This window comes from Microplitis demolitor, chromosome 6, assembly GCF_026212275.2.
Source record: "Microplitis demolitor isolate Queensland-Clemson2020A chromosome 6, iyMicDemo2.1a, whole genome shotgun sequence".
Classification (NCBI taxonomy): domain Eukaryota; kingdom Metazoa; phylum Arthropoda; class Insecta; order Hymenoptera; family Braconidae; genus Microplitis; species Microplitis demolitor.
Genome location: NC_068550.1, coordinates 11,958,847 through 11,978,400, shown reverse-complemented (window position 1 = coordinate 11,978,400; position 19,554 = coordinate 11,958,847). Strand labels below are relative to the sequence as shown.

The 19,554-nt window shown below is 28.3% G+C and overlaps 1 protein-coding gene across 1 annotated transcript; it reads left to right on the top strand.

Annotated features, from left to right (window-relative positions):
* Nucleotides 1-380: 380 nt before the first annotated feature.
* Nucleotides 381-18,629, top strand: LOC128667972 (uncharacterized). Its single transcript, XM_053739938.1, has 2 exons — nt 381-1,871; nt 18,102-18,629. The coding sequence occupies exons 1-2, from the start codon at nt 1,869-1,871 to the stop codon at nt 18,543-18,545; spliced, it is 447 nt and encodes a 148-aa protein (XP_053595913.1). The 5' UTR covers nt 381-1,868; the 3' UTR covers nt 18,546-18,629.
* The last annotated feature ends 925 nt before the right edge of the window (nt 18,630-19,554 follow it).

Here is a 19,554-nt window from a genome sequence, read left to right as displayed (position 1 = left end):
TCAAATTAATATTAAGGATGAAAAAAATTGTTTTTTTTTTTAATCGAAATTGGAGCTTATAGGGTATTTATTCAATTTTCTGAAACTGCCCCTTAAAATTACTGTGCGACTATTAGTTGCTGAGATATTGATAATCAAAGACAAAAATATCCTTTATCGTTTGAAGGCTGATACCTCAGCAGAAAATAGTCGTAAAAAGAAACAAAAAAAAGAAAATTGTAGCTGAATGAATTTCCTAAACGAGTCATAAATCGGGTTTTTCAAGAAAAAAAAAAAAATTCCCGGCCCCGTAGACCTAGAAAACGAAACCAAAAAATTTAGAAAAATTTTGTCTTGACCTATTTCCTATGATTCCGTAAATACTGTGGCTCAAAAAATTATTTTGCTGGAAGATCTTTAAACTAGTGATTTCAAGCTTCAATTTGTTTTTATTCATTTTTTCGATACGATCATTTTCCATGAAAATACAGACTTCCAAAAATCGCTAAAAATTTCATAAAATTTTCTTGTTCCTTTAATTTTTTGGATAAGTGTTCATAAATTCATATTTATATTAGACTGGGCCAAAAAAATCGACTATTTTTTTTTTCTTTCGATACTGTGAAAATAATATTCCTGATAAACAAAAAAAATTATTGTGCAAGTTTGAGCCCATAATATCAATATTAAGAGGTGTATCGTTACGGCTATTAGTTTTTTGACAGAAAGTTTATTTTGTACCGAAAACTCGTAAATAATCTACCCAAAAAATTTAAGCAATGTATATTCTTAAAAGAAATTGAATTCTCTACAAAACATCTCTCCTAGTAAATTGACATAAAACGAGCCGTTTTCTTGTAACCGTGTTTCAAATACCCGCGTAAAAAAAATTTGATACCAAGATGAGACTCATTATGAATATCATGACGAATCTCATATTTTGACACAAATATGAGATTCCCAGGCAATACATATTAACAAGTAAGATTGTGTTGAAACTCTTATCATAATTAAATTTTCAAGTAACTTAATCCGTATGTTATATTGAATGTAAATTCAACTGTTTTGAATGATCTCTCAACATTCTTAGTATAATTTCATCATTTTATGAAAAACTTTATAAATACTTACTTTTCATTTTCTATGTAGTAAGAATTTAATCATTATATATCTTGCTCAGCTTATGAGAATATTGAATTTTTTTTTCTACACACATTGCAAATATTATGATCTTTTAAAAATATTATGAAGCATCCAATAAAATATCTTTGAATAATTTTATTTGTCTTTTATTACAGAAATTAATAGGCATCAATATTAATATCGAAAATTATACATATATTTTTTTATTCGATTCAAGATAATTTCTTGTGAACTCACAATTATTTCATAAAGATATAATTATCTGCATAGTGTAATTCTTATAATACAATCGTGAATCATTTGTGGATTATTTGTAATGTATACTCAATTCATATATGATTCCATATTCTGATCTCCGAAAACGACCAATTCAGCACCTTGCTAATTTTGTTGCGAACAGTGTTTAAACGAAATATTTATGAAAATTTATCATCAACATATCATAATATTTGAATGCGTTGATTATAATCTAATTAAATTTTACTCGTTTTATCAGGAGTGTGTCATGCTTTAACTAACATAAGTTCATGAGGATGACAATTTGAAGACAAATTATAATCGTAAAAGTACATTTTTAACTTTTGCTATCCTTAACAATTGTGTCATAATAGTTTAATGAATTAGTGATAAAAAATTCTTTATTTTTTTTTGTCTGCATAGCTTACATATCATCAAGAATTTACAATTATAACGTAAACCGTTTTTTTTTTGACGAAGATAATATTCGCTTGATTTTACTAATTGAAATGGTAATATTATTTTTTTTGATTAATAACTCACGAATTCCAGAAATTTTATAATTCTCATTAAAGTATTGTCTTATTAACTGTTCTGTCATGGTTATTTTTAATTTCTGCGTATTAATTATACTTCAATTATACTTTACAGATGATGTCTACTAAAATACCAATATTTATCTACTATCTACATACACTACAATTGTTAATTTAATTTTTTGTCAGTTACGTGAATGAGCAAGTTGATACAATATTTACTATATTATTTTTGAATGTGCGCATGACAAATAGCGACATGTAAAAAAAAGGGGCATTTCTAATGTGATCGCGTCGCCTCCACAGGTTCACCAGTGCACTAGTGAACATGTGCACTAGTTCACTTGTGGGCAAAAGGAGCGCCACTTTCCAGTATGTTGACGGTGAGCCAACCGGGCTTCCGTAAGATCAAGATAATCAATATTCTCGAATGATCCATTCTCGGTTCTCACGCTTTTTCCATTTTCGTTATAAACAAATCAGTCACTTATGCATAATCAAAAGTTATCTTAGAACGAAATAGATATTTGTGCAGCTATTCGTCAGCGTTTATTTGTATATAATAAATCTTAAATGAAAAATAATTTTATCAATGTGTTTTGAATATTCTAAATAATATTATATTATCTTATATTATATAACACTTATTTAAAAAATTAAAGGAACAAGAAAATTTTATTAAATTTTTAGCAGTTTTTGGAAGTCTGTATTTTCGTGAGAAACGATCGTATCAAAAAAATAAAGAAAGCAAATTGAAGTTTGAAATCTCTTACTTAAAGATCTTCCAGTAAAATAATTTTTTGAGCCACGGTTTTTGCGGAATCATAAGAAATAGGTCGAGACAAAATTTTTCTAAATGTTTTGGTTTCGTTTTTTAGGTCTACGGGGCCTGGAAAATTTTTTTAGAAAACACCAATTCATGGCTCCTTTAGGAAATTTTTTCAGCTACAATTTGCCTTTTTTGTTTCTCTGTACGACTATTTTCTGCTTAGATATCAGCCTTCAAATAATAAAAGATCCTTTTGTCGTTGATTATCGATATCTCAGCAACTAATGGTCACACAGTAATTTAAAAGGCAGTTTAAGAAACTTGAATAAATACCCTATAAGCTTCATTTTCGATTTATTCGAAAAAAAAAATTTTTTTCATCCTTAATATCAATTTGAAAAATCCACAAAAATTGCTATTTTCTGGTCTTTTAGTCAGCACATCGCTACTTTGTAAGTATCGACGAAAAAAATAATGTTGCCAGGTGATTTTACCACTTAATGTATACCCAAAAACCCTGGAAATTTTTAAATTGACTCATTGAACCGTTTGTCCGGGCCGATTGCTCAAAGTTTTATATAACAATTAAAGGAACAAGTTTTGTCCCTGAATTTGTGTAATCATTATAAAAATAAAAAAATTAATTTTCTTCGGATTTTCTTCCATTTTTACGATAGTTATTCGGTAAATGTAAGCTAAAAAGAAAAAAAAAATTTTCCCAAAAAAGGAGATAAAACAAGAATTTTTCACTTTTTTTTTACGTTTTATTCGGGTTTTTTTGTTTTGTTTTTTTTTTTTTTCGTTTTTCGAGAAAAAATTTTTATTTTTTTCTCTTTACCTTACATTTACCGAATAACCAACGTAAAAATGGAAAAAAATTGATTTTTTTATTTTGGGAATGATTACACAAATTAAGGAACGAAACTTGTTCCTTTAAGTGTTTTATAAAGCTGTGAGCAATCGACCCGGACAAACGGTTCAATGGATCAATTTGAGAATTTCCCGTGTTTTTGGGGATACATTGAGCTGTAAAATCACCTGGCAACATTATTTTTTTTATTGATATTTACAAAGTAGCGATGGGTTGACTAAAAAACCGAAAATGGCCATTTATTGTGGGTTTTTCAAATTAATATTAAGGATGAAAAAAATTGTTTTTTTTTTTAATCGAAATTGGAGCTTATAGGGTATTTATTCAATTTTCTGAAACTGCCCCTTAAAATTACTGTGCGACTATTAGTTGCTGAGATATTGATAATCAAAGACAAAAATATCCTTTATCGTTTGAAGGCTGATACCTCAGCAGAAAATAGTCGTAAAAAGAAACAAAAAAAAGAAAATTGTAGCTGTATGAATTTCCTAAACGAGCCATAAATCGGGTTTTTCAAGAAAAAAAAAAAAAATTCCCGGCCCCGTAGACCTAGAAAACGAAACCAAAAAATTTAGAAAAATTTTGTCTTGACCTATTTCCTATGATTCCGTAAATACCGTGGCTCAAAAAATTATTTTGCTGGAAGATCTTTAAACTAGTGATTTCAAGCTTCAATTTGTTTTTATTCATTTTTTCGATACGATCATTTTCCATGAAAATACAGACTTCCAAAAATCGCTAAAAATTTCATAAAATTTTCTTGTTCCTTTAATTTTTTGGATAAGTGTTCATAAATTCATATTTATATTAGACTGGGCCAAAAAAATCGACTATTTTTTTTTTCTTTCGATACTGTGAAAATAATATTCCTGATAAACAAAAAAAATTATTGTGCAAGTTTGAGCCCATAATATTAATATTAAGAGGTGTATCGTTACGGCTATTAGTTTTTTGACAGAAAGTTTATTTTGTACCGAAAACTCGTAAATAATCCACCCAAAAAATTTAAGCAATGTATATTCTTAAAAGAAATTGAATTCTCTACAAAACATCTCTCCTAGTAAATTGACATAAAACGAGCCGTTTTCTTGTAACCGTGTTTCAAATACCCGCGTAAAAAAAATTTGATACCAAGATGAGACTCATTATGAATATCATGACGAATCTCATATTTTGACACAAATATGAGATTCCCAGGCAATACATATTAACAAGTAAGATTGTGTTGAAACTCTTATCATAATTAAATTTTCAAGTAACTTAATCCGTATGTTATATTGAATGTAAATTCAACTGTTTTGAATGATCTCTCAACATTCTTAGTATAATTTCATCATTTTATGAAAAACTTTATAAATACTTACTTTTCATTTTCTATGTAGTAAGAATTTAATCATTATATATCTTGCTCAGCTTATGAGAATATTGAATTTTTTTTTCTACACACATTGCAAATATTATGATCTTTTAAAAATATTATGAAGCATCCAATAAAATATCTTTGAATAATTTTATTTGTCTTTTATTACAGAAATTAATAGGCATCAATATTAATATAGAAAATTATACATATATTTTTTTATTCGATTCAAGATAATTTCTTGTGAACTCACAATTATTTCATAAAGATATAATTATCTGCATAGTGTAATTCTTATAATACAATCGTGAATCATTTGTGGATTATTTGTAATGTATACTCAATTCATATATGATTCCATATTCTGATCTCCGAAAACGACCAATTCAGCACCTTGCTAATTTTGTTGCGAACAGTGTTTAAACGAAATATTTATGAAAATTTATCATCAACATATCATAATATTTGAATGCGTTGATTATAATCTAATTAAATTTTACTCGTTTTATCAGGAGTGTGTCATGCTTTAACTAACATAAGTTCGTGAGGATGACAATTTGAAGACAAATTATAATCGTAAAAGTATATTTTTAACTTTTGCTATCCTTAACAATTGTGTCATAATAGTTTAATGAATTAGTGATAAAAAATTCTTTATTTTTTTTTTGTCTGCATAGCTTACATATCATCAAGAATTTACAAAAGCGTTAGTAGAACACATCTCATTGCTTCGCAAATGAGTTGTGCAATCAACTCATAAAAATTACAGGCTAAATTCATTATGATGCTATTATAATCTTTAGAATGATTTGCTCCGAAGTGAAAATAATTTCGTTAATGATTTCAAAATTAGTTCATTTCATAAATTCATAAAAATATTATAAAAATATGGGGAGAGAAAGAGACGGGTACTCACTATATATTTGGCAACACTGGGTTGCATACCATTAATTCATAAAATAAATTTTACCCAGAGAAATAATATTTTAAATACTGAAATATAACATTAAAACAATACGTAAAATACTAGCGTGAGACAAGGAGCTACATACGCTACTATCCTTGTCTAATCTTCTAAGGAATTTACTCGACGCGTCTTAGTACATATGCACCCGAATGCCGTGACGGACGCCGAATATATTCAACTTATTACATAAATAACTCAGGTTCAATTATTTATGATACAAATACCGCGATCAACTCTACTGAAGGACTAGCGATAGCCGATGCAACAAATGATAACACAACTGACTTACCGGCGTTGACAAAAATTACTTCTGGATCTATTTAACCATACGATATTCGAACTATACTTTTGACTTAATATAATAAAAAAACTAATTATTCAAATTAAACAAACTTTAACTATGTAATTATTTCATTAAGGCAACTGGGCCAGAACAATTTACTCAGAAATAATCACGGACAACAACACGTCCTACCTTCACAAAATCCCGGTCCTCTCTCCCTATATCTTTCCTTGATTTTTCCGAGGGAGCGTAATCACTCACGTGTTATTCCCTCTCATGACCTCGGACCCGAAATTATCAATTAAAATAAAACATATAAAATTGTCACACGACCTGAGTTATATCATAATAATAAATTGAATAATATTTCCTATCAATAAACATAAACATAATCGGTACTATCTCTTTCAAATAATAAAATAATAATTAATTTAGTGCACCACGTGGCTGGATAAAAATATTGATTTTTATCCCCACTATGTCGAATCACTCTCCCTTCGGTCGATATTTTTATCTACAACATACGCGCACGTGTGCTACTCACTGAAATGAAAATATCGATTAAGTACATAATTTTCAAAATAATTATCAAAAAATATATATAAACATAATAAACAATAATATCAATAAATCCATAATTAAATCATACTAAAATAATCTATCAAAATAATATAAATATTCGAATAATAATAAATTATAATAAATAAATGCGCTTGATTTGAGCTAGGAGGTGTTGTCGAATTCACGGCGAGATGGAAAAGCGCGCGCAGCAATTCACGTTTGAATCGCTACGTGACACAATAAACTTATAAAAATAACAGGATAAATTTATTATGATGTTATTACCTGACTAAAGTTTTTTCCTGATTTGCCTGAAGTATCATAAGGACCTTGTCAGGTTAATAAAAGGTTTACCTTATTAGGGCTAACTTGATGAGTTCCTTAACAGGACCTCATCAGGATATTCTTATGAAAAAATAGTTATTTGCCATCGGATTAACCTGACGAGTTTCTTATCAGGACGTCGTCAGGATATCTTTACTCAGAAAAGTTTTTTGCCATCTGTTCGACCTGACAAGTTCCTTGTCAGGACCTCATCAAGATATCCTTATTCAAAAAAAAAAATTATCCGATCCCTTTAAATATTTTATTTACCGGCTAAAAATTAAGCAAAGTACAAATGAATATTATATAAAAATCACGTCAATCATTGCAGCACAGATTTGTTACTTCTTCATCAGTTATCTTCTGACATCATAATGAAAATAATATTCGCAACATTACATATGTAGGTCAGCGCAGTGGATAGCAATAAAGACTTTGAATCGGAAGGATGCAGGTTCGAGCCCAGAGCTCGCCGGGATATTCCCATCAATAAAAAATGTTTACTTCCTCTAATAAATGCTCTTAATACAATAGATAACATTCCCGATCGAATTACAGTTCTCTTATTTTTTTTCGAAATTTAATATTTTTCTTAAATAATTACTAATAAGACAACCCTGATAAGGATTTAATGAGGATGTCCTGGTAAGAACCTGATAAGGCAATCCTAATAAGGATTTCATGAGTCTCAAATGTTACATCCACATCAGTTCCTTGTCAGGATATCCTGATCGGGACTTTATTTGAAATAAGGTCAACCTGACAAGAACCTCGTCAGGTCCTTATCAAAAATTATAGTCGGGATTATAATCTATAGAATAATTTACTATAAAAATAATTCTATTAGATCAGTACGATGTCAAAATTAATTTACTCCATGAATACATAGAAATATTATAAAAATATTTTTCCACGTTCCCTATCTTGAAACTAAGAGTTTAAATAGATTAATAAAATAACAATTTTTTTATTTTTACATGATTTACATCTACGAAAATTTAATATAAACTCAAAATGATACATTTATTCATTTATTATGAAATCATAATAATCTGTAAATTAATTTTTTATATTTGCAATTTCTTCAAATTGAATCATTTTTTCATTGCTCATTGATACAGATGCCAAAAGATAAGCTATTATATAAATTTAAATAAATGAACAAATAGATAAAGTCATTTCGTATGAATTAAACAGTTACGGAACAAAATGTGACTAATTATATTTACTATTGAAACATGTAATTGAACGTATTTGTAAATCGATTATTTCTAAATGGTCAAAATGAAAATTTTAAGATAAATAAGTAATTTGAAATCATGAATTAACAGTAAAATTTTATTCTCGAAAAGAGGTTATTTAATAACTTTAATTATATCATAACGAATTCATGGATATCATAATTTTATGATTATTTCATCAAGATGTAATCATTAATACATGGTATTTTTGATAATAGCTACTATAATAAATAAAATTATCTTTATGAGATTTTTAACTAAAATTAGTTTAGAAGGACATTTTGACTGAGGTCCAATATGTCATCATGAATTCATGATTAATTCCTCGAGATAATAATATGCATGCATCCAAAATGAAGATTTAAACCCATCCGAATACTTATTTGTTAGAGTGAGGACAAATTTTTATATATTTTTTCAAAAATTACACTTTTAATCGTGATAATTATATAAACTAAGCAGAAATTTTATACACTTTTGAAAATTTACCTTAAAAATGATCATGATTGCATGATCAATCTAGTTTGTTATTATCAGGAATTTGTAATCAACTGTTCTAATTGTATAAATCATGATAGAATATTTCCTAATATATATCGGTATACTTACGATATAAAACAGTTCCCAAAATAAAATTATTTCATTATTTTATTAACTGCAAATATAAAAAATTAATTGATAGATTATTATAATTTCATAATAAATTTATCTGTGTATCATTTTGAGTTTATAACAAATGTTTGTGGATGTAAATCATGTAAAAGAAAAAAAATGTTATTTTATTAATCTATTAAAACGCTTAGTTCGAAGAAAGGAAACGTAAAAAAATATTTTTATAATATTTTTATGAATTTATGAAATGAACTAATTTTGAAATCATTAACGAAATTATTTTCACTTCGGAGCAAATCATTCTAAAGATTATAATAGCATCATAATGAATTTAGCCTGTAATTTTTATGAGTTGATTGCACAACTCATTTGCGAAGCAATGAGATGTGTTCTACTAACGCTTTTGTAAATTCTTGATGATATGTAAGCTATGCAGACAAAAAAAAAATAAAGAATTTTTTATCACTAATTCATTAAACTATTATGACACAATTGTTAAGGATAGCAAAAGTTAAAAATATACTTTTACGATTATAATTTGTCTTCAAATTGTCATCCTCACGAACTTATGTTAGTTAAAGCATGACACACTCCTGATAAAACGAGTAAAATTTAATTAGATTATAATCAACGCATTCAAATATTATGATATGTTGATGATAAATTTTCATAAATATTTCGTTTAAACACTGTTCGCAACAAAATTAGCAAGGTGCTGAATTGGTCGTTTTCGGAGATCAGAATATGGAATCATATATGAATTGAGTATACATTACAAATAATCCACAAATGATTCACGATTGTATTATAAGAATTACACTATGCAGATAATTATATCTTTATGAAATAATTGTGAGTTCACAAGAAATTATCTTGAATCGAATAAAAAAATATATGTATAATTTTCGATATTAATATTGATGCCTATTAATTTCTGTAATAAAAGACAAATAAAATTATTCAAAGATATTTTATTGGATGCTTCATAATATTTTTAAAAGATCATAATATTTGCAATGTGTGTAGAAAAAAAAATTCAATATTCTCATAAGCTGAGCAAGATATATAATGATTAAATTCTTACTACATAGAAAATGAAAAGTAAGTATTTATAAAGTTTTTCATAAAATGATGAAATTATACTAAGAATGTTGAGAGATCATTCAAAACAGTTGAATTTACATTCAATATAACATACGGATTAAGTTACTTGAAAATTTAATTATGATAAGAGTTTCAACACAATCTTACTTGTTAATATGTATTGCCTGGGAATCTCATATTTGTGTCAAAATATGAGATTCGTCATGATATTCATAATGAGTCTCATCTTGGTATCAAATTTTTTTTACGCGGGTATTTGAAACACGGTTACAAGAAAACGGCTCGTTTTATGTCAATTTACTAGGAGAGATGTTTTGTAGAGAATTCAATTTCTTTTAAGAATATACATTGCTTAAATTTTTTGGGTAGATTATTTACGAGTTTTCGGTACAAAATAAACTTTCTGTCAAAAAACTAATAGCCGTAACGATACACCTCTTAATATTGATATTATGGGCTCAAACTTGCACAATAATTTTTTTTGTTTATCAGGAATATTATTTTCACAGTATCGAAAGAAAAAAAAAATAGTCGATTTTTTTGGCCCAGTCTAATATAAATATGAATTTATGAACACTTATCCAAAAAATTAAAGGAACAAGAAAATTTTATGAAATTTTTAGCGATTTTTGGAAGTCTGTATTTTCATGGAAAATGATCGTATCGAAAAAATGAATAAAAACAAATTGAAGCTTGAAATCACTAGTTTAAAGATCTTCCAGCAAAATAATTTTTTGAGCCACGGTATTTACGGAATCATAGGAAATAGGTCAAGACAAAATTTTTCTAAATTTTTTGGTTTCGTTTTCTAGGTCTACGGGGCCGGGAATTTTTTTTTTTTTTCTTGAAAAACCCGATTTATGGCTCGTTTAGGAAATTCATTCAGCTACAATTTTCTTTTTTTTGTTTCTTTTTACGACTATTTTCTGCTGAGGTATCAGCCTTCAAACGATAAAGGATATTTTTGTCTTTGATTATCAATATCTCAGCAACTAATAGTCGCACAGTAATTTTAAGGGGCAGTTTCAGAAAATTGAATAAATACCCTATAAGCTCCAATTTCGATTAAAAAAAAAAACAATTTTTTTCATCCTTAATATTAATTTGAAAAACCCACAATAAATGGCCATTTTCGGTTTTTTAGTCAACCCATCGCTACTTTGTAAATATCAATAAAAAAAATAATGTTGCCAGGTGATTTTACAGCTCAATGTATCCCCAAAAACACGGGAAATTCTCAAATTGATCCATTGAACCGTTTGTCCGGGTCGATTGCTCACAGCTTTATAAAACACTTAAAGGAACAAGTTTCGTTCCTTAATTTGTGTAATCATTCCCAAAATAAAAAAATCAATTTTTTTCCATTTTTACGTTGGTTATTCGGTAAATGTAAGGTAAAGAGAAAAAAATAAAAATTTTTTCTCGAAAAACGAAAAAAAAAAAAAACAAAACAAAAAAACCCGAATAAAACGTAAAAAAAAAGTGAAAAATTCTTGTTTTATCTCCTTTTTTGGGAAAATTTTTTTTTTCTTTTTAGCTTACATTTACCGAATAACTATCGTAAAAATGGAAGAAAATCCGAAGAAAATTAATTTTTTTATTTTTATAATGATTACACAAATTCAGGGACAAAACTTGTTCCTTTAATTGTTATATAAAACTTTGAGCAATCGGCCCGGACAAACGGTTCAATGGCACTTAGATGGCTATGACAAGTTAAAACAATTTGGTTTTGCTATTCATGGTTGTATTGATGGGTTTTCGAGAACAGTTTTATGGTTAGAAGTTGGTACAACGAATAATGATCCAGCAGTAACAGCTCACTACTTCCTCAAAACAGTAAAGCGTCTCAAATTTCTGCCGACCATTATTAGATCAGATAAAGGTTCCGAAAATGGAGTTATAGGAGACCTATAAATTTGTTTAAGAAAACGTCACCGGGATAAGCTTGCAGGAGATAACAGTTTTATTCAAGGCAAAAGCGTGAAAAATCAAAGGATTGAATCTTATTGGGGGCGGATGCGTCAACATACTGTCGATTTTTATATCCAATTTTTCAAATGTATGCAAGAAAAAGGATTATTTGATGATAGTAACTTGCATGTTAAATGCCTGCAGTTCTGTTTTGGTCCGTTAATAAAGCATGATTTAGATAATAACAAAAAACTGTGGAATCAACACCGTATTCGAAGACAGGCAGTACAAAATCATTTAGCTGGAAGACCAAATGTTTTGTTTAATTTACCTCATCAGTACGGCAGCAAAGATTACAAGAAAAAAGTCAATACTAATGTTGTTGAAAAACTTATGAAGAATTTTACAAAAACACCTAAGTTATTTGAGCCGTACATGAAGGAACTATCGGAGCTTTTAATTTCTGATGTAAAAATTCCAGTAACCCCTAAAGAAGCATTGGATTTATATAACAACATATTACGAGAGTATACAGCATTTAAAAGTCAAAATTAAAGTTTATTGTGGTTAAAATAATTTGCATTGTTTTTACAAGTTCTTCAAATAACAGTTACAGTGTTTAAAACTTTAACAACGTCGAAAATTGTAAAAAATCAAAGTTGAGACATCTAATATATAGTATATTTTTTGCAATATCAAATTTTTTTTTTAATTTATAAATCTGATAATTCAATTTCTTGTACTTCTTGTACTATTTTTTTTATATTATTAATGTTTTTATTATGTCAATAAATTCTCTTTATTATGCTCATTCTTTTTACATTTTACTAAGTATTTTTAGTATTGCAATCTTTATTGATCTATGTTAAATTGTAACTAACTTAAAACTTTTAAACATTCTAGATTAAGAGCAAATCGTGTTTTGAACACCCATTACTTATCCTTATAGATTTACAGCGAAAACACCATTTTTGGTTTTTTGATAAACTTTTTAAGAAGATTTGAAATTAAAACCATAATGAGTACTTTTTTTTATAGGTATTAATAACATTTTTGTGAAGCTTTTTGGCACATAATATAATGGAAGCACTCAATATAACATTCAATCTGTTGAACAACCATATTTTTAAACTTCTTATAAGTTTGTATCTTCTTTAATTTAATCATTTTTTTTACCTTAGCAACTCACTGATAATAATAATATAAATCACTGATAATAATAATAATTATTATTGATTATTAACTATTAATTATTAAACTTTTTCGAAAATGTAATTCTATATTTCTAAAATACCTATATGAACTCCATAACTTTTTTAAACGGACAATATAAAAATTAGAAATACATGTAAATAAAAAAAAATAATCCAACTTAAATATTATTAATTTTTACCATATTCAGTCACTGATATATTGCAATAATATTTTGTTTTTCTTATTCATAATAATTAGTCTTTGCACGTACATATGCAATAAATATCCGCATAAAATTCTGCATTAAAAAAAAAAAAAATATATATATACTTTGTTATCTGTTGCAATATTGCAACAAATTATATTAACATTTTTCTTAATGTAATAATCTTTCATGGTATTAGATATGTAATTATAATCTAAAAACACTCTGACTTTTTTTTGAGATTACTTTCAAGTAGGTATATATAATTAAAAAATAAAAATAAAAATAAGGTACACTGATCCACAATTATACTTGGCTGAATAGCAATAATCTTGAACGAAGAACATCATTTTGAAGAAAAAGAATTTCTTTCGTCCTGAGGAAAAATTATTGAATCGAGACATAATCCTTGGTTCCAGAAAATTGTCTTGATTTCAGAATTTTTCTTTTTGACCACAAAATTTAACTTTCTGCTAAATGATATTCTCGGTTCAAGATTCTTGGTCTTGAGTCAAGTTAAATTTTTTATCAGTGAACTAATAACTTAAGGCTTGATATTTGCAGTTGAAGTATTTTTTATATCAATTTTTTTTTCTTTATAGCAAATAGGTTTATTTCATGAAATGAAATAATTATTTATTACTATCCGGTGATTCTTTATAGAGGCGTCTAAATAATTGCAGCAACATCAATGCGTTAGGCCTTTTCAATGGATCATGTTCAAAACATTGACTTAATTGATTACGTATAATAACAGTTACATTTTTCAAAGCCGTCGGTTTAGTTAAACTTAAAATTGTGCTCCTTAAGTTATGAATGGTAAATCTTGGTAGAACTTCCCATATTTTTTGTTCAGAAAACAGCTCGACAATACAGCATGCCACAGACCACACGTCTGAATGAGTGGTTCCTGGTTCATTGTGTATTAATATTTCAGGTGACATGTAAATTGGTGTACCGTGGAAGTTTTGACTAATTGTTGTATTTAAACTTGATGGAAGATCATTAACTTTACTTAATCCTAAATCACAAATTTTCACTAATAAATCCCGGTTTATCAGGATATTATCAGGCTTTATGTCCTTGTGTAGAATATACGGATTTAGGCCATGCATGTAGGCTACAGCTTTACAAATTTGAAGCGAAATTAAGTAATTTCTATTCTTCTTAGTAGGATAGTCAAGTGTTGTACAGTTATTTGAGATGTAAGTTGTCAGAGTTGTTCTTTTAAAATATTCCATAACTATGTAAACACGTAAATCAGTTAAGTATACGCTCATGATTGATACAATATTGGGATGACGGATTAAGTCCATAGCTTTTATTTCCCTTACTAGATATTTTATATTATCATTCGCGTTTAAGCATTTAACTGCAACTTCTGATCCATTCCAGGTGGCTAGCTTTACGCATCCAAATGCACCTTTTCCCAATGTAATTCCCATGAACTCTAAGTCATTTTCTTGAATAGTTGGTACTTTAATATCTTCTTCACCGTCACATGTTGATGGTCGCACAAGGGAACGTGAAACCTTTGAGACTTGCGATGGTTTTTTATTCGGTGCATTTTCAACTGAATCTTTACTTTTCAAAGATATTATCGAAGACCCTTTCTGACTGATCGAAAAATGAATTTTTGATCGACATCCTATCTTCGATGATGAAATGGTGGACCGCAGCTGTTCACTTGAATCGGGATCTTGGTGGTGTTTTTCACTGTTGGTCGTGTCTTTCTTTGTTTGACCCGTGCTCAATAAAAATAATCGTAGTTGGGAGTTTTTCAATCTTAGTTTTTTATTAATAAATTCCCAAAACTTACATTTCTTTCCATTTAAACTGGTAAAATCTTCAAGCACTTCTTCATTACTAGTAGCTAATTTAATGCATGAATTTCTCAATGTATTCTCATTAAATTCATTTTTCATAACTGCAATTGACATTTCCTTGATTTCTTCGAAAGTATACTCTGTAGTGTTATCGAGCTCAATTTTTTTTATTCCACCCACAAGTTCTTTCATTTGTATATAACGATTTTCTTGCGAACTTGCTTTATGTCTCCATCCCACGTATATAATTTTTTTAACTTTCTTAGCCGATACCTGTTGAAAATTTTTTGGTTAGATAAAATGAAAACTTCATGTTGATATGATATATATTTATGATAAGTGACAAGCAATTGTATACAAGATCCTATGCACTTTATGTAAAATAGCTTACAAATAAATTTAATAGTATGATAACTTACTTCGTATTCTTCGTTGTCGACTGATGCAGACAACACTTGACTTTCCTTCAATTACATTCATAATCTCATTAATCCTTTTCCTCTTTACATCGTTGACTTTATGCTTTATTGGAATTAATACAATCATTAGATTTTGCATTCAAAATAAAATTATAAAAAATAGGATCACGTTGAGTCAAAGTTTTAATGCTTGGTATTTTATAACCTTGTTTATCTATATTACGATTATTAAATTGCCAATAACAAAACTCCTTTAAAAAATTTATTTCAACTGTTCATCGTATATGCAAAAATAATATGAATACTTTGAACTACAAGTATATATAAATAGTTACCTTTCAAAATATTGCAACTGTGAACCTCATATTTATTTACACCGGGTAACAATTCGAATTTATCGTTGAGTATGCTAAGTCCACATCTTTTATTATTTTCATTTATAAATGTAAGCCCACTGACATTTGGGAAGTATGCACGAATAGTTTGTGTGCTTAAGCTATTATTTTTTACTGGTAAGTGCACAGATATTTTACCGTCGGATACTTCCACGAAATTCATTATGAATATTTTTCATAAGTGCTTTTACGACAATAATTGTAAATTTACGACACTGGCTAGAAAATTAATATAAATTTTGAATTTAATCCATTTTATATAAGCAACGTATATGCAATTCACAGCCAGTTTCGATAAGTTTTGACTAGTCTCAGCGTGTAATAAACGGTTACGTTGTTGTGATTATAAATGTAAACAATCCGGCGTTATTTTTGAATGTGCGCATGACAAATAGCGACATGTAAAAAAAAGGGGCATTTCTAATGTGATCGCGTCGCCTCCACAGGTTCACCAGTGCACTAGTTCACTTGTGGGCAAAAGGAGCGCCACTTTCTAGTATGTTGACGGTGAGCCAACCGGGCTTCCGTATGATCTACCTCTCTATATCGAACGATGCGCGAGTCTGATGCCCAAGCGCCTCGTATTGATAAGAAACGTACTCCAGTTTTTCTCGATCTAGAGAAATCAGTCTGAAACAGAATCATCGAGTGCAGTCAGGCTCAGTATAAAAAACTAACTTCATTCTTTCTCTCTCGAAGTTATCGTTAAGAATACATTAACAATTTTATAAATTAATTTAACTTTACATTTTTACATCGCTTAAAACTATTCCTTTAGAGTTTAATAAATCGGATTCAGATATATGAAATAATATATATATTGAAACATCCGGTTTATTTCAACCACAAAATGGTGGCTGTTCAACCCATACAAATTATTATTTATAACTAACCGCTCAACTACGTCAGCACCAAACCACCAACCAGGACATAACGTTTGGATAACTTTTGGAGAAATAAAAATATCGCAAATCTGAAAGAGACCTTTTTTAGAGCGTCAAATTTACTTAAACATTATATCTTGTACATGTTAAAGTTATGATCCCACTGTAAACTATTAAGTTCCAAAGTTAAAAAAAAATTTCCATTTTATTTAAGCGAGAAATGAAAAATTGCGATGTTGCAGTTGTAAATTTTAATATTAAGAGCTCAATTTCAGAATATATTACCATATATATTTGATGGTTTATTTTGTCAAGAAACATACGAGAATGTTTCTTATAATTAATAAGCCTTAAAATTTAGACTATATATGATTTTAAACTCAATTATAACTAGACATAAGATTAAGCCGATGTATACAATAAGTAACAATCAATTAACGATTTAAATTCAACTATGCATATAAGCAATTCCTATCGAAATCAACATCAGAAATTCGAAAAAATAAATTTTTGGAAATTATTTGTCTTTTAATTATAAAACTGTCGTACAGGAAAATTTAATCGAGTTTTTAAAGCTGCCCTCAAATTAATCGAATAATTAATGAACTAGTTTTGTTATGTTTTAAATTCAGCTATAATTATTTAATTTTTGTTATCTTTTTCAAATATAAGGGAAGACATCCATTGGACAGGTTTCAATTGGAAAAGTAATCGATAGGACATGTCCCAATAACCCAGATCCCTATTACCTGAATTACCAATTACTAATAATCCCGATGACCCAAATTTCCAATTACCCAAAATTCGATAGGTTAATTTTTCGTTAACCAGAAACAATTATGACAAGACATTCTGATTGGACAGGTTTCGTAAACTCAAAGTCAATTGTTTTGTTATATAACAAAGCTCAAAATGGTTTACTTTGTTATGTGACAAAGAAATCGTCTTCGATCTTACGAAACTTGTCCAATCGGAATGTCTCGTCATTAATGTTTATGATTAATGAAAAGTTCAGCTATCGAAGTTTTGGATTATTGGAAACTTGGGTAATTGGTAGTATTGGTAATTGAAATTACTGGTGATCGGGATTTTAGGTGATTGAAAATTTGAGTCATCGGGATTATTAGTAATTGATAATTCGGGTAATAGGGATTTGTATTATTGGGATATGTCCTACCGGTTACTTTTCCAAGTGGAACCTGTCCAATCGACGTCTTCCCGAGTATAATACTTTGAATGCTAATTTTTATTTAACATCTACTGAATTGTTTATGCAGGCAATGTTAAGGAAAACTACACATCAGCGACAATCGATGAAACGAAATTACGTCTACGAGAGTAATATGTCAGCCATGATAACATCAGAGAATGTACCAATTAAGAACCTACTGATAAGCGGCAATGGAGTCACTAAAGAAATGAGTAATAGTATAAGTCAACCTGTCAGCAATGAACTTTATGCAAATCCAGAATCATTAGGATACAGTACAAATAAAATGTATTCCATGTCAGACAGCTATATGACACTTAATCTAATAGAGGCTCAATCGACAACACTAACTCGAAATAAGAATGGAGATGAACGAATAACAGATAATTTAATCAATAAAAGAGCTGCTGTTAATAGTGAAACAAAAGTCACTAATACAGGGCTGGACAGTTTCTCTTCGGTTGAACTAGCTCCAGGTGTAACTGTAAAAGGCTACTGTACCGAATTTTAAATTGTAATTTTTTCCTATGAACAATACATATGGAATAAAAAAGCGCTTGCACTAAATGAATAAATAACTGCTAGACAAATTATGATATTGTTGAAATTCTCAATACACTTATTGACAATCACCAAACAATTGACTTCTATTTTTTTCTCAGAATTCATTCCTTTATTATCAAAAATCATGTTAGTACGTATTATAGTAAAATTTAATTGCATTATAAATATATTATAAGTGTTTCATCTAATAAAAATTTAAGTTTTTGTTACGAAATATCCAAAATCATAACTGTTTTGGAAAGAGTAAAGCAATAAGAGGTTTTTTGAATTTTTGTTCAAAAATTAAATGGGCTCAAATTTAAGAATAATTCTTTTAGATTTTATTAAAAATCTTTGAAAAGCATAGAGCTTCTATTATCGACTAACGAATAATTCTGACAAAGTTGTTCAATAAAGACAGCTTGTTTTATTTATCTTTATTGACAAGACCTGTCTATCTTAAAAAAAATTTAGGGAACTCATGAACATAAGAAAGTCCTTAAAAATAAACGTCAAGTGCTATCAGGGATAGATAGTAAGAATACACTTTGAAAATAGGATTCGATTTCAATTATTCAATTATATAGGCTATGTAAGAATAAAGATGCTATTGATCCTCACAATAATATTCAAAACAATAGAATCAATGTTGGTTATTTGATTGTATAAACTGAAGTGATAAGTGTAATTTGAATTCGTAGATAAGTATAAAAATATCCATATGGACTATCGGTTGAAATTAATTTGTGGCATTAATATTTGAAATTTAACAGCTTGTTCAAAACTGAAAACCAATTATCAGTTTTTCTGCTGTTTGTGATTAAAGTAATTATTCTTAAGTTCATAGAATTTGACATTAAGTAATCTTAGCCGATCAGGGGGAAGAATTAAATTCACATAAACCACAGTATTCTTACGACCTATTCCTTGCAACTATTGAATTTTGAAATAAGTCTGGAAAACACTTTTTTCGTAGG